General features: G+C 37.9%; 1 protein-coding gene and 1 long non-coding RNA gene across 3 annotated transcripts in view; one reads left to right on the top strand and one right to left on the bottom strand.

Annotated features, from left to right (window-relative positions):
• The window catches only part of KBTBD3 (kelch repeat and BTB domain containing 3), a 38,617-nt gene that overhangs the window by 5,966 nt on the left and 8,664 nt on the right, over positions 1–23,987 (top strand). The window contains exon 2 of the mRNA XM_011286329.4: positions 20,365–20,609. Within this exon, the coding sequence (XP_011284631.1) occupies positions 20,389–20,609 (221 nt within the window). The 5' untranslated portion in view covers positions 20,365–20,388. The remainder of the gene's footprint in view (positions 1–20,364; positions 20,610–23,987) is intronic.
• The window catches only part of LOC109491765, a 48,145-nt gene continuing 35,583 nt past the window's right edge, over positions 11,426–23,987 (bottom strand). The window contains exons 3-4 of one of the 2 annotated variants that reach the window (XR_006585875.1): positions 14,798–16,990; positions 11,426–13,146 (exon numbers count right to left, since the gene is read on the bottom strand). This is a non-coding gene — a long non-coding RNA (uncharacterized LOC109491765). Of the gene's footprint in view, positions 13,147–14,797; positions 16,991–23,987 lie in introns of those variants that run through there. The other variant, XR_002736034.2, reaches the window with a different exon arrangement.

Genomic DNA, 23,987 nt, shown 5'->3' with positions numbered 1-23,987 from the left:
GAAGAAAACTGGGATATTAAAATGGTTTCTAAATTGAATTTTTGTTTGTCTTTTAAATTTTGTTTTGAAATAATCACATATACATAAAGTTTTAAAAATAGTATAAAGCAATCTCATGTACCCTTCACCCAGTTTTCCCCGTGGCTACATCTTACATAATTATTGTCCAATATCAAAATCAGGAATTTGACATTGGGCCACAGTTTGTGTGCAGTTTGATGTCATTTTTTTCACATGGGTACATTCCTGTAACTAATCAAGTTACAGATTATTACAAATCACGATAAAACTCTCCCTTGTGTTAACCCACCCTCCCACCCACGCCAGAGTCCTCAGTCCCTGGAAACCACTAATCTGTTTTCTATATAATTTTTCATGTCAAGAATATTACAGAAATAGAATCAGACAGTATGTGACCTTGTAGATTGCCTTTGTACACTCATCATAATGCTCTTGCAGTCCATCTAAGTTGTTAATGTATGTCAGTTGTTTGTTTCTTTTTAATACATTCCATGAGATGGACGTACCACAGTTTATATACTCATGCATATACTGGGCAACACTTTGGATATTCATAGTTTTTGACCATACATGTAAAGCTGCTATGAAAAGCCATATGCAGATTTGTATTTCTCTAGGATAAATGCCCAGATCTATGGATAATATAGTGTATGTTTAGTTCCTCCCCCCACTTTTATTGAGATATAATTGATACATAACATTGTACTAGTTTTAGGTGTACAACATGATAGTTTGATATTTGTATATATTATGAAATGAATACCACAATAAGTTCAGTTAACATCCATCACCTCACATAATTAGAATTTCCTTCTTCTGAAGCTTTTAAGATTTACTTTCATAACAACTTTCAAATACAGAATACAGCGTTGTTACCTGTAGTCAAAATGCTGTACATTAGATCTCCAAAACTTCTTTCTTTTATAGCTGGAAATTTGTATATTTTCACCTCCTTCACTCAGTTCCCCCATCCCCCACCCCCTCTGGCAAACAATATGTTCTCAGTTTCCATGAGTTTTTTTTTTCAACATTCCACATACAAGTGACATTATACAGTATTTGTCTTAATTATTTCACTTAGCATAATGCCCTCAAGGTCCATTTGTGCTGTCACAAATGGCAGAATTCCTTCTTTTTTAGGGCTAATATTTCTGTGTGTGTGTGTGTGTGTGTGTGTGTGTGTGTGTGTGTGTGTGTACCTCACGTTTTATTTATCCACTCATCAATCCACAGACATTTGTTTCCTTGTCTTGGTTACTGTGAATAATGCTGCAGTGGGGTGCAGATACCTCTTCAGGAGAGCAATTTAGTTTCCTTTCGATATATACCTAGAAGTTGAATTAGATCATATAGTAGTTCTATTCTAAAATTGTGAGGAATCTCCTGTTTTCTACTATATTGGTTGCACCAATTCACATTCCCACCACAAGTATACAAGATTCCCTTTTCTCCATATCCTCAATAGCACTTGTTATTTCTTATCTTTTTGACAAAGGCCATACTGACAAGTGTGAGTTTATATCTCGGGATTTTGATTAGCACCTTCCTGATGATTAGTGACATTGAACACCACTTCATGTATCTGTTAGCCATTTGAGTGTCTTTGGAAAAAGGTCTGTTCACATTCCTTGCCCATTTTTAATTGGATTATTTGGAGGTTTTTGTGCTATTGAATTCTATAAGTTCCTTATATTTTTTAGATATTAACACTGTCAGATGTGCAGGCTGAGAATATGTTCTCCCAGTCTGTAGGTTGCCTTTTCATTTGGTTGATCACTTCTTTTACTGTGCAGAAGTTTTGCAGTTTGGTGTGGTTTCACTTGTTTATTTTTTGTTGTTGTTGCTTTTGCCTTACATGTCCTATCCAAACAATCACTGCTATTACCAATGTCAAGGAGCTTTTTCCCTAGTTTTCTTTCAGGAGTTTTTTGTTTTTGTTTTTGTTTTTGTTTTTTAATGTTTATTTATTTCTGAGACAGAGACAGACAGACCATGAGTGGGGGAAGGGCAGAGAGAAAGGGAGACACAGAATCCGAAGGAGGCTCCAGGCTCTGAGCTGTCAGCACAGAGCCCCACATGGGGCTCGAACTCACAAACCGTGAGTTCATGACCTGAGCCCAAGTGGGACGCTTAACCAGAGCCTGACCTGAGCCACCCAGGCGCCCCCTCCTTCAGGAGTTTTATGGTTTCTGGTCTCACATTTAAGTCTTTAACTGATTTAATTTTTGTGAGTGGTGCAAGTTAGGGGTCTAGTTCCATTGTTTTGCAAATCTATCTTTTGTGAATATTGAATTTTCCCAGAACCATTTATTGAAGAAACTATTTTTTCACCACTGAGTATTCGTGGCTTCTTGTCAAATCATAGTTGATAATGTATGTGTGAATTTGCTTCTGGGCTCTCAATTCTTGTCCATTAGTCCATGTGTTTGTTTTTATGCCAGTGCCTTACTGATTTTATCACTATAGCTTTATGATACAGTTTAAAATCAGGAAGTGTGATGCATCTAGCTTTGTTTTTCTTTCTCAGAATTACTTTGTTTTTTGGAGGATGACTTTGGCTATGTAGGTAGTTCCATATGAATTTTAGGATTAATTTTTCTGTTTCTATGAAAAATGCCTTAGGTATCTTGAGAGGGATTGCATTCAATCTACAGAGGGGTTTAAGTAGTGTGGACATATTAACAATTCTTCCAATCCATGAACATAGGATCTCTTTCCATTTATTTATGTCTTCTCTCATTTCTTTCATCAGTGTTTTATGGTTCTGTATAAGTGTATGAGTCTGACCTACTTGGTTAAGTTTATTCCTAAGTATTTTATTGTTTTCGATTCTATTGTAAATGAGATTGCTTTATTTTATTTTATTAACTTTTTTTAATGTTTATTTTTGAGTGAGGGAGAGAGCACAAGTGGGAGAGGGGCAGAGAGAGAGGGAGACACAGAATCCAAAGCAGGCTCCAGGCTCTGAGCTGTCAGCACTGAGCCCGATGCAGGGCTCGAACTCAAAGAACATGAGATCATGACCTGAGCCGAAGTCGGACGCTTCACCGGCTAAGTGACCCAGGCGCCCGTTTTCTTTATTTTAAATTTTAACTTGTTAGTTTATAGAAATGCTACTGATTTTTTGTGTGTTGATTTTGTATCCTACAACTTTACTCAATTCATTTATTAGTTGCTATAGATATATATATTTTTTTGGTGTAGTCTTGAAGATTTTCTATATATAAAATGCCATCTGCAAACAAAGACAATTTTTTTTCCTTTCCAATTCTGATTCCATTTATTTGTTTTTCTTGCCTGATTGCTCTAGCTAGAACTTCTAGTACTCTGTTGAATAGTGGTGACAGTGAACAATCTTCTCTTGGTCCTGATATTAGAGGAAAAGCTTTCACCCTCTCACCATTGACTTTGATGTTAGCTCTGCACTTCTCATATATGGCCTTTAGTATATTGAGAATTCTATGCTCACTTTCCTTCTGTCCCCAGTTAGTTGAAAATTTTTATCACGAATGGATGTTGAATTTTGTGATGTTTTTTTTTTTTCCTGCATCTGTTAGGCTGATCATATGATTTTTATCTTTCCATTAATGTGGTAAATTATTACATTTATTGATTTGCATATGTTAAACCATCCTTGCATCGTAGAGATGAATCCTAATTGATCATAGTCTATTATCCTTTTAATGTGCTGTTGGATTCAGTTTGCTAGTTATTTTGTTGAGACTTTTTGCATCTGTAGTCATCAGAGATGTTAGCCTGTAGGGTTTTGTTTTTTGGTTTGTCTTGTTTTTATACTGGCCTTATAAAATGTGTTTAGAAGTATTCCCTACTCTTTAGCATTTTGGATACTAAAAGGATTGGTATTGATTCCTTTTTAAATGTTTGGTAAAATTCACCCATGAATCCATTTGGTCCTGGACTTTCCTTTGTTGGGAGGTTTTTGATTACGGATTCATCTTACAGTAATTAGTTTGTTCAGATTTTCTATTCACGATTCAGACTTGGTAGGTTGTATATTTCTATGAATTTATCTATTTCTTTTGAGATTTTAATTTGTCTATAATAGTACATAGTAGTTTCTTATGATACTTTGCATTTCTGTTGTATCACTTATAATATCTCCTCCTTCATTTATAATTTTATTTATTTGGGTGCTCAACCTCTCTTTAGTTAAAGGTTTATCAATTTTGTGCATATTTTCATAGAACCAACTCTTATTTTGTTAGTTTTTCTGTTCTTTTCCTGATTTCTATTTCATTTCTTTCTGCTCTAATTTTTATTATGTCCTTAGTTCTGTTAATTTTGGACTTATTTTGTTATTCCTCATTCTTTGGGATGTAAAATTAGGCTATTTGGGGTCTTTTTCACGGTATTGTATTTATTGCTATAAATTATGCTCTCAGAACTGCTTTTGCTACATCCCATAAGTTTTGGTATGCTGTATTTTCATTTGTTTCATGATATTCTTTTATTTTCCTTTTAATTTCTTCTCTCATGCCTTGATTGTTCAGAACTGTGTTTAATTTTCATTTATTTGCTAATTTTCCTTTTTTTCCCATTGCTGATACCTGCTTTCATATGATCATTGCTGGAAAACATAGTGTAATTTCTGTCTTCTCAAATTTGCTAAGATTTGTATTATGGCCTAACATTTGCCCTATCCTAGAAAATACTCTGTGTATCTGTCACTTAGGTCCTTTTGGTCTATAGTGTTGTTTAAATCTACTGATTCTCTGTTCGGATGATCTATCCATTATTCAGTGGAATGTTAAAGTCACCAATTATTATTTTAATACTGTTTATTTCTGTCCATTCTGTTAGTATTTGCTTCATACACTTAGGTGCTCTGATATTGGGTGCATAAATATTTACAATTACACATTCTTAATGGATTGACTCCATTATCATTATATAATGACTTTCTTTACCTCTTGACTACTTTTTAGCTTAAAGTCTCTTCTGATATAACATCCCTGCTTTCTTTTGGTTACCATTTGTGTGAAATATCTTTTCCCATTCCTTCACTTTCAGTCTACATGTGTCTTTAAAGCAGCAGTGAGTCTCTTGTAGGCAGCACATCATTGGATCTTATATTTTTATCCATTCAGCCATCCTGTCTTTTGATTGGAGAATTTGATCCATTTATATTTAATTGTTAATAGGTAAAGACTTATTATTGCCATTTTGTTTAACCATGTTCTGTTTCCTAGATGCTTTGTTGCTTCTTTGTGGTTTGATGACTGTTAGAGCAATATTTTGTCACTCTTTAATCATAGTCTTTTTGTGACTACTACAGGGTTTTCCTTTTTGGTTACCATGAGGCTTATATAAAAGATATTTATAATGTTCTGTTTTAAGTTGCTAACAGTTTAAATAACATAAACTTTAAATTTTTATTTCTCCCCTCACAGTGTAGATTATTAATGTTTCAGTTTATACATATAAATATGCATATATACATGTATGTATGTATTACAATTTTTTATTTTTAAGTAATCTCTACATCCAATGTGGGGCTCAAACTCACAACCCTGAGATCAAGTGTCACATGCGCCATTGACTGAGCCAGCCAGGCACCTCATAGTTTACTTATATTTTATGTTGTGTATCCAGTAACAAATTTTTGTAGTTATGATTACTTTTAATGTTTATTTTTTAACTTTTTAGAGTTGTAAATGAATTGAAATAATTGAGATTAGTTTTCTACATATTCATATGTTTTTATGATGTTAATTAGCATCATTTTATTTGGCACGTGGGTGACTCAATCAGTTGAGCATCCAACTTCAGTTCAGGTCATGATCTCATGGTTTGTGGGTTCGAGCCCCGCGTTGCACTCTATGTTGACAGCTCGGAGCCTGGAGCCTGCTTCGGAGTCTTCTCCCTCTCTCTATGCTTCCCCTACTTATGCTCTGTCTCTCTCTCTCTCTCAAACATAAATAAACATTAAAAAAAAAGAGAGAACTACTTTTAGTATTTCTTATAAGTCGGGTATATTGATGATGAATTTCCTTTAGTTTGAGAAATTCTTTACGTCTCATTCATTTCTGGAAGACTGCTTCACCAGCTATACTATGGTCAGCTGACAGTTTCTGTTTCTCCTTCAATATTTTGAATATATCACCCCATTCTCTCCTGGCTGAAAAGCTTCTGAGAAATCTGTGCATAGTCTTATGGGAGGGGAGGAAGTCCCTTGTACGTGATATGTCACTTTTGCTGCTTTCAAAATTCTTTGTCTTTGACTTTTGACAATTATGTCTCCCTGTGTAGCTGTTTAGGGGTTCAACCTATTTGGGTCCTTTGGGCATCATTACTCTGATATCCATTCCTCATGATATCCTTCCTCATGTTTGAGAAGTTTTCAGCCATTATGGTTTTAAAAATATTTCTGTCCTTTTTTCATTCTCTTCTCCTGGGATTCTTATAATGCATATATTGTTCTTTTAGTGGTGTCCACTGGGGCCCACAGGCTTTCTTTACTCTTTTTAATTTTTTCTTCTTTTTGCTATTCTGACTGGAAAATTTCAAATGCCCTACTTTATAGTTCACTGATTCTTTTACTTGATGGAGTCTGCTGTTGAAGCGCTCCATTGAATTCGTCATGTCAGTCACTGAATTCTTCAGCTTTAGAATTTCTCTCTCTCTCTCTTTCTTTTCTCCTTCCCTCTCTCCCTCACTCCCCCTCCATCCCTTCCTTCCTTTTTTTCCTTCCTCCCCTCATTCCTTTCTTTCTTTTCCTCCTTTCCTTCCTCCCTTCCTTCATTCATGATTTGTTTCTTTGTTGAATGTCTCATTTTATTCATGCATTATTTCCCTAATATTATTTAGTTATTTGTGTTTTCTTGTAGTCCACTTAACTTCTTTAAGAGGAATATTCTGAATTCTTTGCAGTTTATAGAGCTCCCATTTCCTTAGGGTCAGTTATTGGGGCTTTATTACTTTCATGGAGTGATGTCATTGTTTACCTGATTCTTCATAATCCTTGATTCTTTGTGTTGGGATCTATACATTTGAGTAAGCAGTCTCCTCTTCCACATTTTACAGGTCTTCTCCAAAGACAGTGTTTCACCAGTCAGTTCACCTTGGTTCTGGACTGGTCAGCTGGCAGCATCCTTGGCCAAGTGGGGCTTGCTATCAGGGCTTTCTATTTGGGCAAGGAGGCTGCCTGAGCCCTGAGGTCAGACTTGGTGCCGATGGCTGGAAACTGCTGGTTTCCTGCCCATGCACAGCTGTGGCATGGGCTCTGTGGCTGCATGGATTCTCTGGTTAAACTTCCTACTCAGGCCGACTGGGTTCTACACTCAACAGTTAGGCAGGGCTGCAAAGGTGCTTCCTTGCCTGAGTGGAGTTGTACAACAGGCTCCACAGCCCTTTAGCTTGATGGCCAGGGGCCTGAATCCAGCAGAGAGTTGCTCACTAAACTCCTTGCTCAGACACTACTACCAGCTTTGCTGTGAAGGTGGAAAAAGCTGCTGGCTTGGCTCTCTGCTCACCTGCTGCTGTAAGCTTGGCTATAGGTTGGGCTATACAACTTCCCAGGTGCTCTGGTTAGGCTTGCTTGTTGGGCAGGGCTGGAAACTGTATTCAGTGCAAGGCAGGGCTTCACATTTGGGCCACGTAACAGCCTTCACAGCCAGTTAGGCTTGGTAGTCAGGGACTTCAATCAGGCAAAACACGTTGAGCTCTCTGGCCAGATGGGTTCACCAGCTGGGCTCTGCAGACCGGCAGAGATGTTGCTAGGTGCTCCTCTCAAGTGCTGCTGAGCTGTTCAGTTTCTCAGATGCTCTGCTCAGGTTTCTCGGTGAAGCTGGGCTGGGGCTGCACTCAGCAGTGAGCAGGACTAAGATTTAGCTGTTCTGCCAGGCAGGGTGGCAGGACAGGCTCCGAGGCCAGCAGGACTGGTTGTCGGGGTCTTGAATCAGTCACAACTACACACTGGGTTCCCTGGTCAGATGGGGTCACGATCTTGTGGTTAGCTTAAGAAACAGCCAAATAATTTCCATTATCAACATGTGAATGATATGGTATCTCGGTGCCCTCTCAATCATCTGATGTTACCAATATTTTTTTGGATGGGGGTGATATTTCATTGTGGTCTTAATTTTGTATTTCCATGATTAATGATATTAAACATATCTTCATGTGTTCATCTCTTGATTTTCTTTGGTAAAATATCTCTTCCTATCTTTTGCCCCCTTTTTAATTGAATTGTTTGTTTTTTTACTGATGGGTTTTGAGAATTCTTTATATTAATAGATATCAATCTTTTATCAAATTTCATTTGCAACTATTTTCTCCCAGGCTGTAGATGGTCTTTTCATCCTCTTAACCAGGATCTTTCACAGAGGAAATGAAACATACTCAGTTTTGATAACATTCAAGTAACATTTTTCTCTGTTTTGTGAAGTGTGCTTTTAATGTCATAGATCTAAAACTCATTGACTAACCCTTTGTCACGAAGATTTTCTCCTATATTCTAAAAGTTTTAGTTTTTACATTTCACATTTAAGCCTATGATCCATTTTGAGTTAATTTTTGTATTAAATGTGATATTTAGATCAAGGTTCACTTTTTTGCCTGTGAATATTCATTTGCTTCAACACTATTTGTTAAGAGATTATCTTTACACTATTGAATTGCTTTTGAGCTGTGTCATAAATTGGTTGATTTTACTTGAATGGGGCTATTTATTAATTATATATTCTGTTCCACTGATCTGTGTGTCAGTCTTTCTCCAATATCACAGTTTGATTAATGAAGCTATATAATAAGTATTGAAATCAGGTAGACTGACTCTTCCAACATTACTGTTATTTTTCAAAACTGTGTTAGCTGTTTTAATTTCCTTGTCTCTCCATAGAAGTTTTAGAATAATCCATGTCTACAAAAAGATCTTACTGAGATTTTGATAGGAATTGTGTTAAATCTGCACATCAGTATAGGGAGAATTGACATATTTACTATGTTGATGTTTCCAGTTTATGAACATGGTACAATCTGTCAATTTATTTAGGCCTCTTTGGTTTCTTTTGTCAGCATTTTGTAGTCGCAGTGTATAAGTCTTGTACTCGTTTCAGTAGATTTTATATCCAAGTCTTGTCCTTCTTTTCCTTTCCTTTTCCTTTTTCTTTCCTGCTATTGTAAATGGTATTATAATTTAAACTTTGACTTCCATGTGTTGATTGCTAGTTTATAGAAGAAACATTGATTTTGTATGTTGCTCCTATATCCTGTGGCATTGCTGAACTCCTTTATTAGATGTATGTATATTTTGTAATTTACTTGGGATTTTCTATGTAGACAATCTTATCATCTGTGAGTATAGAGGCAGTATGTTCCTTTCAAATGTATAAGCCTCTTGTAGAATTTTGTTGCCTCAGTGTGCTGGCAAGGACTGCCAGTACCATGATGAATAGCAAAGGTAAGAGTGGACATACTTGCCATTTTCATCATAGAGCAAAAGCGTTCAGTCTCTTACCATTTAGTATAATGTTAGCTATAGATTTTTTATAGATATTCTTTATCAAGTTGAGGAAGTTCTTCTCTGTTCTTTGCTAAAAGGTTTTCTCGTGAATAAAAGTGGGATTTCTCAATGATTTTACTGTGTCAATTGATACAGTTACATGATTTTTCTTTTTCACTTTGCTTCAACACTGGATTACATTAACTGATATTTGAATATTGAACCACCCTTACATCCTGGGATAAAACTACTTGGTCTTGGTCTTGTGCATAATTCGTTTTAGATACTGCTGAATTATTTTTCCTGATTTTTAAAAATTTATATATTTATGAGGGATATTGATCTGTGGTTTTGTTTTTCCCTTTCTTTGTTTTTGTATTGTCTTTGTGGTACCACATTAGTACTGACTTCATAAAATTACTTGGGAAGTGTACCCTCCTCTTCTGTATTCTGGAGGAAATTATATAGATTTGGTATTAACTTTTAAAAAACTTTTGGTGAATTTAATTCCCTTAATAAGAAATGACAGGGCTGTTCAAATTTTATATTTCATCTTGAGTGAGTTGTGGTAATGTGTGGATTTTTGAGGAATTAGTCCATTTCATCTGCCCTACTGAATTACTACATGTAGAGTTGTTTCTAGTATTCCTTTCTTTATCCTTCTGATTAACTTCAAGGTGTGTAGTGATTCCCCTATTGCATTCCTGATATTAGTAATTTATGTCTTCTCTTTTTTGTTCTTTGTCAGTCTTGCTAGAGGTTTGTCTATTTTATCAAACCTTTCAAAGAATAAGTTCTTTATTTCCTTTGCAGTTTTCTATTTTGAATTTTGTAGATTTCTTCTCTTTATCATTTCCTTTAACCTGTCTACATTGAGTTTATTTTGCTCTTCTTTTTGAAGTTTCTTGAGGTTGAAGCAACAATTATAACTGTCTATGTAAGGGTTATTTAAATCAATTATATAATAAGGATATGAGGGAGAGTAAAGGGAAGTAAAAGAGTGTAAAGCATATACACTTTATACTGACACTGGTAAAATGTTTACACAAGTATTTGTTATATACTATATACACACCATATATATAATATATATGTGTGTGTGTGTGTGTACATATGTATATATACACACATATACACACATATATATGTAATACTTAGAACAACCACTAAGATGTCCATACAAAGAGATATGCTCAGTCACTATAGCCAAATCAAAATGGAATTTAAAAAGGTTCAAGTAACCCAAAGGAAGGCAGAAAGAATAAAGATAAATTAAAAATAGACAAACATAAAACAACCAACCAAAAAGCAGCCCTAAGTATTACCATATCAATAACTGCACTAAATATAAGTGGTCTATATACGTCAATTAAAAGATAGAGATTAGCAGAGTAGGCTTTTTTTTAAATGATCCAACTTTATACACTTCCTATAAGTCATTCATTTCAAATAGAATGATATAAGTAGGTTGAAAGTCAAGGATGAAAAAATATACACTATGCAAGCAGTAATTAAACGGTTGTGGTTATATTAATACCAGATAAAGTAGACTTCAGCAAGGAAAATTATGAGGGACAGAGAGGAATATTATGTGTTAATCCACCCAGAAGACATAGCAAACCTAATTGTCTATGTACCAAACAAGAGAACTGCAAAATATCTGAAGCAAAAACTGATAAGAACCAATAAGAAAAATAGACACATTTACTTTTACAGCTGGAGACATTAATACTTCTCTCTCAATAGGACAAGAAGACAGAAGTGACACAGAAGAACTCAACACCATTAACGAATATAATCTAATCAGCATTTATAGAATACTCCACCTAACAAAAGAACCCACATTATTTTCAAGTGCCATGGAACATACAGCAAGAGTAACTGTATCCTAACCCACAGGACAAACCTCCAAAGACTTAAAAGAACCGAAATCACACAGACTATGTAATTGCTCACTGAGGCATCTCTGTAAAGGCTACTTTAAAATTCCTGATAGATAATTCTGACATCTGTGTCCCGTGTCGGTGTCTGTTGATTCTTCTCTCTTTCAACTTGATATATTCATGGTTTGGGGATATACTGGATATTTCATAATAAGACTCTAGATCCTATTTATATCTTGTATTTTGGTGGGTCTTTTCTGACACTGCTCTGTTAAGGCCACCAGCTCATTACTGCTGTGTTGAGATAGAAGTCCAGATTTTCCACCTCACCTCTTGGACATCTGGGATAGGAAGGGCTCTTTTTACTGCTGGATGGTGTTGAGAGTTCAGGCTCCCCTGTTTGCATCCTCTGATACCACTTTGGCTGAGAGAGGGAGGGGCATATCCCCTGGCAGTGAAAAGTCCTACATCTTCAGTGGGCCTCTGGCTCCACCCCAGGAAGGACAGGGAGGAATGCCATTTTACTTCCAGGTAGGGGTGGAATCCAAGATCCCATGTGTCACATGACCTCCACTGATGGTGGAGGGGAAGTGGTAGACACTTGCTACCCCTGGACTGGCTACCCACTCTGCCTTCCCATGGTTAGGAAGAGGAGAGTTGATGCATCTCATTACATCCTGGGAGGGGTGGGATGCTAGGCTCTCCATTCCACTTTTGCTGACGTGAGTGCCTGTAGATAGTCAGTTTTTCCATCATGTTTGTCAAAACTCTTCTTACTAGGTTGCTCCTGCCCCTGGTCCTATGGCTAAAGAGATCAGGTTTCTCTCGAAGCTCTTTATGCATGTGCCCGCCCAGTCGTGTTCGTGTTGTCCACTTGTTCAGTATCTGGGATATCTTAGGCAAAAATAAAACCCAAGGAACTCACCACTGTATTGTTCTTGGGTCCCACGTTCACTAGCCAGTCTGCCTATTTCTCTCCACCTTTCACCATCTGCATAGGTTTATGATATAAGTTTTTATATGTGTCCAGGGTTCTCAGTCATTTTTAGCAGCAGAAATAGTGCCAAGCATGTCTACTCCACCTTACTGGAAGACAAAGCCTCACTGTTTTTATAGGAGTAATATTTATAAGAATTAAATTAAATACTGTGTGAAACCCAGGGATCAGCACCTGACACAAAGTACTGGCTCTATAAATGTTAGCTATTTTTATTATCCTGTATCTCTTTCTTTTTCAGAATGATGTTAAACTGCCGTGGTAACTTTTTTGGCCAGTACATTTATGGTTGGATCTTAGGCACATGAAAAGGACTCTATGCTTTCATTTAATATTAATATCTATGGCCAGAAGAGCATTAAAAAGAGTATAAACTTTGAGTTAAGCAGGTTTCTACTGGTTTTACATCTTTATGCTCATAATTCAATCTTGAGCCTCAACTTCCCATTTTGTAAACAGTCATTATTACCAAAGTTAAATTATAAACGCTGAATGAAATAACTATATAAATTACTTACTATAAATTCTAGTACCTTCAGGCTTGTTATATCACTCAATAACTATAAAAGTTAAGAGTCTCTAACCATTTACTTGCCTATCAATGTTTACCTGTTAACAGAAATGGAAGTTTCACCATATAGTATCGTTCTTTGATGTACTGGTTTAAAGGTCCGGAAAGATGTGCTTTGTGGTATGGATGTAGGTGCCGAATGTAGATTGTTGTCATCATTTATCTCGATTGTCCCCATGTTGCCACTCTCTCCTCAGTGTATTTCTCCCATCTCAAACAAAAGACAACAGAATTTCCTAGAATCCACCTACTCCTCTAGTCCTTACCTCACTGAACTTCTTTAAAAAATAATTTATACAAATTTGTGTCCAGTATTCCCTTTTACAACTACTATAATCTGACCTCTCCTCACCCCACCTCCGAATGATCAACATTGTCTTTTCAGTCCTTACCTTGCCTAACCTTTCTCAGCTTTGGATGATGTAACTACTTCCTACATGAAATTATCTTCCTGTGCTTTCCATCACCACTCCTAATTTTCCTCCATTTCTGTCCCTGCTCTTTGTGAGTTTTTCCTTAGCTGTAGAACTTCCTCACCTTGTGTCTTCCACAAATTGTACTTTCAACTATATCTCCAGTTCATCTAGACTGTCACCTGGCAGGTAGCAGGTGCTACATGAATAATTCTTTTCAACTAAACGGTCTTTCCCTTAGGGTTAGTTATCATTGGAGTTCTATTCTCAGCCCTCTTTCTCTACTGATTCTACTTATTTTTCTTGATTGATTTGTATCCATTTCAGTGGCTTTACTTATCTTGTGGATTCAGTTCCCCTATCCCTTTCATAAACTTTCCAACACCCTTTCTCTTCAATAGCACTTATAATTATTATGATTAAATAAAGTCTACATATTTAAATGTGCTTAAACCAAGTTAAGAAAATAGGAAATTTCAGCTTCTGTATGAAGCCATTCTATATGAAGTAACCATGGCAGCCTTTAACTTTTAACCACTTTACCAAAATGAATGCCTATGCATAATGCTAATGTATTAGTTTGATACTTGAAAGTTTCCACTAAGTAGTTTTACTTATATTACTAGTCATAGAAATAAAAATTACTGTATACTATATCATTGGGCTCACTTTTTATCCATGAATTATGATCCTCAATGATTGATTTAATCTAACACAAGTTACAAGTTCCTTATATATGTATAATCAGCTATAAAAAATTACATATAAATTATATATACACACATGTTTATTAAAAAGTATTACAAACTGTTGTTGCCTTAATTAAACATTGTACAGGAGATCCTAGCTACTTCTGTAGTAGAAGAAAAAGAAATAATGCCTGTAAAAAAACAGTAAAGAGAACAAGCAAGCCCCATTGGCTACAAATGATGTAGTTTTTTATGCAGAAAACACAAAAGAATCAACAGATATTTAGATTAATAAATATACTTGAGTTGCTGGGATTAAAATTAATATGCATTAATTAAAATAATCCTATTTGTTGTAATAGACACATCTCAGTGGCTTAACAAAAACGAAAATTTCTTATCCAATAAAAAAAAACAATGTTTGGATTTTTTTAATTGATATTACTCATACCAGTGAATGCTACCTTCGATGGTAAGTGCAGTGAGAACAGGAGCCACATCTTGGTTACTCACTGCTGTATTCCTAGCAGAATGATGTTTCTAAAATATAAATCCAATGGTGCAATTCCTCTCCTATTTAAAGTCCTTCTAAATATTCCTCATTACCTCTAGAATGAAACCCAGGCCCCTTGCATGGTAGCAAGACCACGTGAGCCAGGCTGTTTACTATTTCAGCTTTATCTGCCCCATCTCTGGTCCTCAACATGGTGTCTCTCCCAAGGGGCTGTGATAACTCTGTCATCCCTATCTCTCCACTTACCATGTTTTTCTCTTGGAAATGTCTTCCTCACCTTCTTCGGTAACCATCTTTCGTTTTTTCTTTAACATCTCCAGTACCACATCCATCAGAATGTCTTCCTTCATCCTCTCCCCTCTGCTTTGTCCTCCTCCTCCCTGAGAGCAAGTCTGAGATTGTCCTTCCTGCCTCCTTGATACTCTTCCCATGTCAGTTTTGACGCTTATCACATTTGTTACTTCTTTCTTTCCAACTGGCCTGGAGGCCTGCAAGAGCAGGGATCCTGTGACCCATTTATCTTCATATGCCCAATGCCCACATGGGTTTGAAGCCCCGAGGATATTCAATAAAACTGCACAGAGGAGGCAAGATCCGAGTGGAGGCACTGCAGCAGTTCAAGTGAGAACAGTGAGAGATTCATCCTGAAGAACGGCAGCGGGGTGGAGAAAAGGTGGTGGTTTTAAAATAGATATGGTTGGTGGAGGAGGATTTCTGAGTGTCTGGCTTGGGCAGTAGAGATGCTCTTCATCTCAACGGAAACATATAACGAACAGAGCTTGGGCGGGGGGGGGGGGCGGGTGGAATCAGTATATTACTTAAACTTTGGTAGTTTCCAGTGGTAATCATGGCCACATTAAAGAATTGGAAAATAGAGGTATTTTTTAATGCCCCTAAAAATATTTTTTAAAGTTAATTGTATGTATAGATACACACGCACATGTATATAATCACATGCAGAATGAAAGTGTTGTGTTCAGTATCTACCCACCTCCTTCCCTCCATCTCCCCCTCACTAGACAGCTTGAAGGTCAGGGTAGCAATCTCTGCTTTACATTATCCCATGTGGATCACACAGCCTTGTCAACACCTATCATCCTAAACTTTGAAAGAACTTTTACAACCCAAGAAGAATCTAAGATTATAGGAGATGAGTGTGTATTTCAATCTTCAGCATCTAACTTCCTCTGTCAGAGAGATTTAAATACATACCTTTAAATGGATGAGATTTGAGAGCAGTTCCAGGGGGTGTCTAGGCGATGCGGACTGCATCTCCCAACCAATTCTGTGGTTCTCTGAGGCAGGACGAGCAGACACCCTGCATTGCTGTTACAGATCACTGATGCACCAGCCCACTGCTAGACGTGAGAAACAGACCAGGAGATACACCTTGGTCTCACTGTGTGGCTGAGAAGATGCTTTGACCCTTTGCACAGCATTAAGTCACGTCTGTCTCTCTTATATAGATCATGCCTGCTTCTCTGCCCCGTGTACTCTTTTATGTAGTGGACGCACTCCTTGGCCTCTCCCTCCAGTGTCACGGAGGCAGTAGGAGAGGCTGGCTCAAGTCTCAAGCAGGGCTATGTCTTCTGTCCACTGATCTGGCACTTCAGAGAAACTCTTACAGTGACAGCACTTGTGTTCAACTCTTCTCTTCAGCTTAGCAATTACTAGAAAGCTGCCTCTCTCACTCTTCTCCCCACCACGTGAGGAATGTAAACCTCCTGATTAATGTCGATTAAGTGATTTCCTTGGCTGTTGTGTTAAATTTTTGGTAGAAAGTAAGTACCAAATTCCACTTATCTAGCACATACTAAATGCTCAAGTACGTATTATCTTCACTCTTCTCAACAGTACAACGACTGACAGGTACAGTTTGTCCCTATTTTACAGAAGGAAAAAATGAGAACCAAAGACCAGAAGTTCCTGGCCTCAGATATTTCACAAGTCAAGTGCTGAAACAGCACGGAGCTCATCTCTCCAATTCTGAAGCCTGTTCATCCTACTGCTCACATTATATCGCAGCCCTGGGAAAATGGGTGACTTTATAGTTCTTAGAAAAGGACTAGGAAAAAATATCCATAATTTTAATAACAGAGTTTTACAAGTGGCTTAAGAGGCATGCCTTGCGAGGTGAAGAATTACTCCTGGGGTGGCAGCCCTACACAATTCTCTGTGCACCCCACTCTAACTTGGGTTATATGTTCTTTTCCATCTATGGTCAGATATTGTTAACATTGTTAAGATTTGTAGTGTTGTGATGATTAATTACTATATCAACTTAATGGGGCCATAGGGTGCCCAGACATTTGGTCAGATATTATTGTGGGTGTTTCTGTTGAGTGAGCTTCCAGATGAAGTTAACACTTGGACAGACAGACTGGGAGAAGCAGGTTGTCCTTCCTCATGAGGGTGGGCCTCATCCAATCAGTAGAAGACCTGGATAGGACAAAATTGCTGAGTAACACAAACCTTACCCGAGTGCTGAGTTGAGACAACCATTGCTGCCTTTGGACTCAAACTGAAAAAGTCAGCTGTTCCCAGCTCTCCAGGCTGCCCAGCTTTAAGACTGGAGCTTACACCACCAGCTGCCCTGGGTCTCCAGCGTGCTAACCACAGATCCTGGGACCTCTATAATTTTGTGAGCCAAGTCCTTATTTTTTATAGACACACAAGTACCAGCATGTGTGTACATGTGTGTCTACACAAAACCAACAGGCTTATAACCTGTAGGTTCACTGGCTCTGTTTCTCTAGAGACCTCCGACCAATACAACTGTTTTCTGCCTGCCTTTTCTTCAGAACTGACCGTATACCTCTAATTATCTCTCTCCCTTCCTGACACCCACACTTATTATGTCTCCCTACTTACAACTACTTTAGAACACTGCTCACTGAATTACTGCAGGTAACTTACTTCTCCAATAATACTGCCCATTCCATCCTATTACTCCCCTGCTTGTACACACACATGCTCTCTCATGCATGTGCACACACTGTTCTTCCTTCATATACTACAGAAGCCATCCAACTGAACTTCCGTGATAAGGAAAATATTGTGCATTTCTGCTGTACAACAGAACAGCCACAAGTGTTGGTGGAGTTCTCGAAGGAAACCAGGTGGAGACATAGACGGACAGATCTGCTATAAGTTGGTTTCCATGATCATTGAGTGTGAGAAATCCCAAGATCTGCGGCCCGCAAGCTGGAGGCACAGGAGAGTCGACAGCACCATTACCATCCATGACTCAATTCAGACAGGAAGCCTGAAGCTCCAACTCCTTGACATCCAGGCAGGCAGACAAAATTCCTTCTTGGCCTTTTGTTCTAGGATGGATTGGATGAGTCCCATTCACATTACGGGGTGCGGGGGGAGGGCAGGGCAGCCTGCTTTACTTACTCTCCCAATTCAAATGTTAACCTCCTCCAGAAACACCCCCACGGACACACCCACAAACACTACTTAGCCACATATCTGGACACCCCATGGCCCAGTTGTGTTGACACGTAAAAGTAACCATCACTACATATGGCTACTGATTACTTAAAATATGGCTGCAGCAACTACATTTTTAATTTAATTTAATTTTAGGTAATTTACATTTAAATAGTGATACATGGCTCATGGTTACTATATTGGACAAGAGAGCAGTAGATGACTCAGTCCTAGAGCTTTAATTGATGTTGTAGGACCACTGGGTATATAGCTCCCACCCGGGCCTGAAACGCTTTCTCTGGGAGAACCCAGCCACCGTGACACTGCCATGCTATGAGGGAGTATAGGCTGGCCACATGGACAGAGTGCACACAGACAGACACCGTCTGTTCTAGCCATCCCATTTGAAGCATCCAGAATGGGAAGGAAGGAAGCATGTTGGACCTGTAGCCCAGTCAGGCCTTCAGATGACCTCAGCCAGAGCTCCCATCTGACTCTAAGTATATGAAAGTCCCAGAGCAAGAAGCTCCAACGAAACCCACAGAACCACGAGATACAATAAACTGTTGTCTTATGCCACTAAGTTGAGGATGATTTGCAAAGCACTAGATAACTGGGATAAAAACATACTAAGGGAATCAGTGTTCCCTATTTCTTTGGCTCCCTAGTTCTCAGGCTTCTTTTCCTTTCTGAAGACTCAGGAATCATTTCTAGTTTGCTACTAGACAAGTTTCTCTGAACGGGTAGAAAACCTGTTTCCCACTTCCTTGCTTTTTGGTGGGTAAACTTGTTTGCATAGAATTGAATCTGCAGTTTGGCAAAGTCACAGTTGTCTGGCCTTCACCTGTCTTAGATTTTTGATCGCATGCTTAAAAGGCCTTTTTTAGTGAAGTTATACTGTTTTCTGTCCTTTCAAATAGGCCAACTTGGTTAAAAAAAAAAAGAGAGAGAGAGAGAGAACTAAATAAAATGACAATTGATGAAGGAGAAATAACAACCAACACCGTGGAAATACAATCATAAGAGAATATTCTAAAAAACAGTAAGCCAACAAATTAGACAATGTAGAAGAAATGGGTAAATACCTAGAAACATAGAAACTACCAAAACTGAAACAGGAGGAAATAGAAAATTTGAAAGGCCAATAACCAGCAAGGAAATTGAGTCCAAAATCACAAACCTCTCAACAAACAAAAGTCCAGGACCAGATGGCTTCACAGGTGAATTCTACCGAACATTTAAAGAGGAGTTAATATTCTTAAACTTTCCCAAAAAATATAATGGAAGGAAAACTTCCAAATTCATTTTTTTAGGCCACCATCACCCTGATACCAAAACCAGATAAAGATTCCACTAAAAAAGGGAACTACAGGCCAATATCCCTGATGAACATGGATGCAAAAATTCTCAGTAAAATACTAGCGACTGGAATCCAACAATACATTGAAACGAATCATTCGCCACAGTCAAGTGGGATTTATTCCTGGGCTGCTGGGGTGGTTCAGTATTCACAAATCAATCAACATGATCCACCACATTAATAAAAGAAAGCTTTAGAACCAGTGGATCATTTTAGGAGAAGGAGAAAAAGCATTTGATGAAGTTCAACATCCATTCCTGATGAAAACCCCTCAACAAAATAGGGTTAGAGGGAACATACCTCAACATAAAACCCATCTATGAAAACCTCACAGCTGACTGACATCATCCTCAATGGGGAAAAACTAAGACCTTTTCCTCTGAGGTCAGGAACAGGACAAGGTTGTTCCCTCTCACCGCTTTGATTCAACATAGTGCTGGAAGTCCTAGTCATAGCAATCAGACAACAAAAAGAAAAGGTATCCAAACAGGCCAACATGTATCAATGCTTGCCTTTTTGTTCCTTTCTAAAGGCCCTAACTAGTTAACACAGTGTAATGCTGATCTTTTTCAATTATTTCTGTCTTGAAAGTTGAACCCCAGAAGGCTATGCTTCAAGATCGATACTTTAACATCAGCTATGCTACCAGAAGAAAAGGGATGGGAGGGCAGAGGGATGTGTTCGGTATATAACCATGTGATGGCTACTATAAAATAATACCTCTTATGTGTAACAAGACTAGTCATGTGGGGAGATCCTATATGAGCTATATATAAAAATTATAAATGGTGCTATTTGACACAATTGTATGGCTTGAACTTTATGCCTCAATTTAATATAGTCTTTTATTTTCTAGTGAGCTCAATATTTATAAAAGTTCAAAAGAAATTCATGAAAACAAATGTTTAGATCAAGGTTTATTATGATCTTAGAATTTTTGTGTAATTGACATTAAACAAATTTTGGATCTGAAATTTCGTCAGGACTCTACTACATCAGTGATTGTTTTTCTTTCCAGTTCTAAGAACAATTGGAATTGGCTATGGATAATTCATATCATCTCAACCAACGAAACTCATGTAATGGACTTCCATCTGAGAAGAAAAACAACTTCCTTGTGTCTGAAGATCATGGACAGAAAATCTTAAGTGTACTACAGAATTTTAGAGAACAAAATGTCTTTTATGATTTCAAAATAATCATGAAAGATGAAACAATCCCATGTCATCGTTGTGTCTTAGCAGCATGCAGTGACTTTTTCAGGTACTGTACCTTGTCTGTGACTCAGATTTTGTGTTATTACACTTATTTGTCATAACTGCTGAATTTCTCCCCTACAGGAGCATGCAGTGGTAATTTTTAATTCTTAAAAAAAAAGCTAATTATAACCTAGATTAACTAATGATTTTTGAATATAAAAATTTAAGACTACCTTTTTTAAAAACTCAGGTCTTCCCAGATCAGCATTTCCCAATGTTGTATTGGACACTGGTTCTTTGAAATGTTGTGGGGGGGGGGGGGGGGGGGAGGGGGGAAAAAAACCTTGTTTTGATCCAGAGTCCATTTTATTTGGGGGAATTCTTGCACTGTGCCATTTAGAAAAAGAGGAAAGGATGGATAAAATATGGAAGTATAGTTCAAAGAAAACAAAGAGGCTGAGAGGAAAACGGATTTCAGTCATGTACTGTATCCAAGGATTATTCCAGGGAGGGGGGGCTCATACAGATATTTCAAAGTTTCTCCTCTCTTTGTTTGACAAAGGGGAAAAGTACCTCCAGAAGCATTTCTGGAGAATACCCAACTTTTCTGATTCTAGGCAACCTTCTGAATAGAATTTGGTTCTGAATAGAATGTCCTAGTCATGAGCCTGTACGATTCCACTGTGGTGACAGTGGTTGTGGAGTCTGCAAGGGTAAGTGTTGGATGCATGACCTTGCTACGGTCGCAGCTGTTTCACGGTCATACCATCCCGCGAGGCCTCTTGGTCACACACAGACCTCTCTTGGTGACATCCTGGCCTCCAGCCCTCCAGTCATACTGCCATAAACTTCATCCCGGTTGTGGTATTTGCATTCTATTCGGTTTTGGAAGTGATTTGTATTCAAAGTAAGCAGGCCTTAAATCTCTAGTAAATAAAATTGGTAAAAACATAGTAAGATTTAAGATGTAAATACACTAATCCTTACTTTAACTCCTGTTTTACTGCCAGCATCTAATTAGACTTCACCCCTACTGCTCTGGAGCGAATCCTCTAAAAGTGTACTGATACTCCCCTACCCCTGGGGGGGGTCCCCTGCTGGGGATGGGAGCAGTGGCCCAGGGCCACACCTGGCTCACTGGGGAAGCGCCTCTGGCCTAACTGGAGTCTGCTTCTGACCCTGTAACCTCAGCTGTTCTCCCAGTCCCACTGGAGCCCTCGTCCCTATGCTCTGCCACACCCTGGTGCCACCAGTGTCCCAGCTCTCTTGTATTCCATGGGTCTTCTTCCTGGTAGCTCCATTCTGCTCCCTCCCCATCCTGCCACCTCGTCATGAGAGGAAGTGATGGTAAAGGGATTAAGTACTTGGCCTCTTAATACACATGCCTTCAATCTAAATCCTGGCTCTGCCACCTACCAGACATGACCTTAGGCAAGTGACTTAATCTCTTCAGGCTTCAGGTTCCTGATTTGTAAAAATTAAGACCATAAAAACAGAATATAATTCACAGAGTCATGATGAGACTTAAATAATATATATGTAATGATTAGGACAGTGCCCACTATATTCAACCTATTATTATTATTATTATTATTATTATTATTATTACTGTTTCCAAACCTAGCAAAAACGGAAAAACTCTGGTAAACACACAAGTTGATTTCCCTACAGTGTTTTCTTGTTAACAAAGTAAGTCTATGTAAGCATTTCAATTGGAAGTCCTCTACTCTTCATGGAGAAATAATTTTTTTTTAATGTTTATTTATTTTTGAGAGACAGAGACAGAATGCGAGTGGGTTAGGGGCAGAGAGAGAGGGAGACACATAACGAAGCAGGCTCCAGGCTCTGAGCTGTCAGCACAGAGCCCTACGCGGGGCTTGAACCCACGAACTATGAGATCATGACCTGAGCCAAAGTCGGACGCTCAACCAACTAAGCCACCCAGGTGCCCCAGAAATTATTTATTAATTAAATGTATCTGCACCTAATTTTTGGCCACAATATTTTCAGGTACTCCTAGCTTTTATGGATCTACTTTAAATTTAAAAAAAAAACTGTGAAAACAGAACAATATATTTTAAAATTTTTCTCCCTGCTTTGAAGTAACACAAATGGCAGTTTTATAATGACCTAGATTAGATATATTATATATAGTATTATATTTATTATATATAGCATTTTACTAAAGGAATACTAAATTTACTGTGAGTTTACTAAAGTTCATATAAAACTATTAACAAATTTAGACTGAAATTCTATAATTTACATCCTTATATGATAAGGCCACTAATTCGTAATATTTGTGTTATGATCAAATTTACTGGATATTGGGAGGAAAAATATGAAATAGCAGGAAAGTGCATAATGCATGATAAATGTACTTTATAATGATTTTGGAAAATTAAAGTTTTTGAATGAGATGTAAAGTCATGGAGAGAAGACTGAAAAGGAATCACACATACTGTATAGCCACTTTATGATTATGGTAAATTCAAGATCGATGTTAACTGGAAACTTTCAAGCTGATGAAGTATGGAAAGATGATCTTACATATGTCTTCTCAAAGAAAATGTGGAAGCTAGTGATAAAAATACACAGGATCTGATAGGAAATATTTTCTAAAAATGATAATAATAGCTAATTCTTTGCATTGATTAACTCATTCCTCAACTCAGCAAAGTAGATATATGTGTACCCATTTTCAGATGAAGAATTTGCAGCACAGTTAAGAAGTGCCCCCCCCCCCCAACCGAAGTCACACAGCTAATTAGTGACATAGGCCCGATACCCACCCAGGCAGCCAGATTCTAGAGGCCAGGCTCTCACTATTACCCTAACCTGATTATCCGTGTCCTCATAAGTCAATGTAATTATCATCACAGTTTAACATTTCTGACTTGATCTACGTTATTGAAATAGTGTATAATGTGTATAGTTTTTGTAACCGTATTTTGTTGTGTATTAGAACAGTCCAGTGGGAAGGTGTTTTGTTGTCCTTCCTTTTCCTAAGGGGTGTTCCATATTTGGAAGTCTCCTCAGATTTTTCATTTGGATAATACTAGTGCTTCTTAAACAGCTTTCATTACCCTCTAGTGTGGACTCTAAAAAATAATTTGGCTTAGGGGCACCTGGGGGGCTCAGTCAGTTAAGTGTCTCGCTCTTGGTTTTGGCTCAGGTCATGATCGCACAGCTCATGAGCTCAAGCCCCGCATCGGGCTTTGGCTGACAGCGCGGAGCCTGCTTGTACTTTCTTTCTCTCTCAAAATAAATAAACATTTAAAAAAACCCAAAAAACTAAATTGTATTCCCCCCAGAGTACTTGAGCACTGAGGAGCACTGCTCACGGAGATATCCTGGACAATTCGGTGCAGACACAAAGCAGTATTATACCAGAACCCAAACCAGTCAATCTCCACTCCTACTGAATGTCCAACTACTGGAA

The sequence above is a fragment of the Felis catus genome, chromosome D1, assembly GCF_018350175.1.
Source record: "Felis catus isolate Fca126 chromosome D1, F.catus_Fca126_mat1.0, whole genome shotgun sequence".
NCBI classification, from domain to species: domain Eukaryota; kingdom Metazoa; phylum Chordata; class Mammalia; order Carnivora; family Felidae; genus Felis; species Felis catus.
The sequence above is the reverse complement of the archived record's forward strand: the minus strand, read 5'-3'. Positions and strand labels throughout refer to the sequence as shown.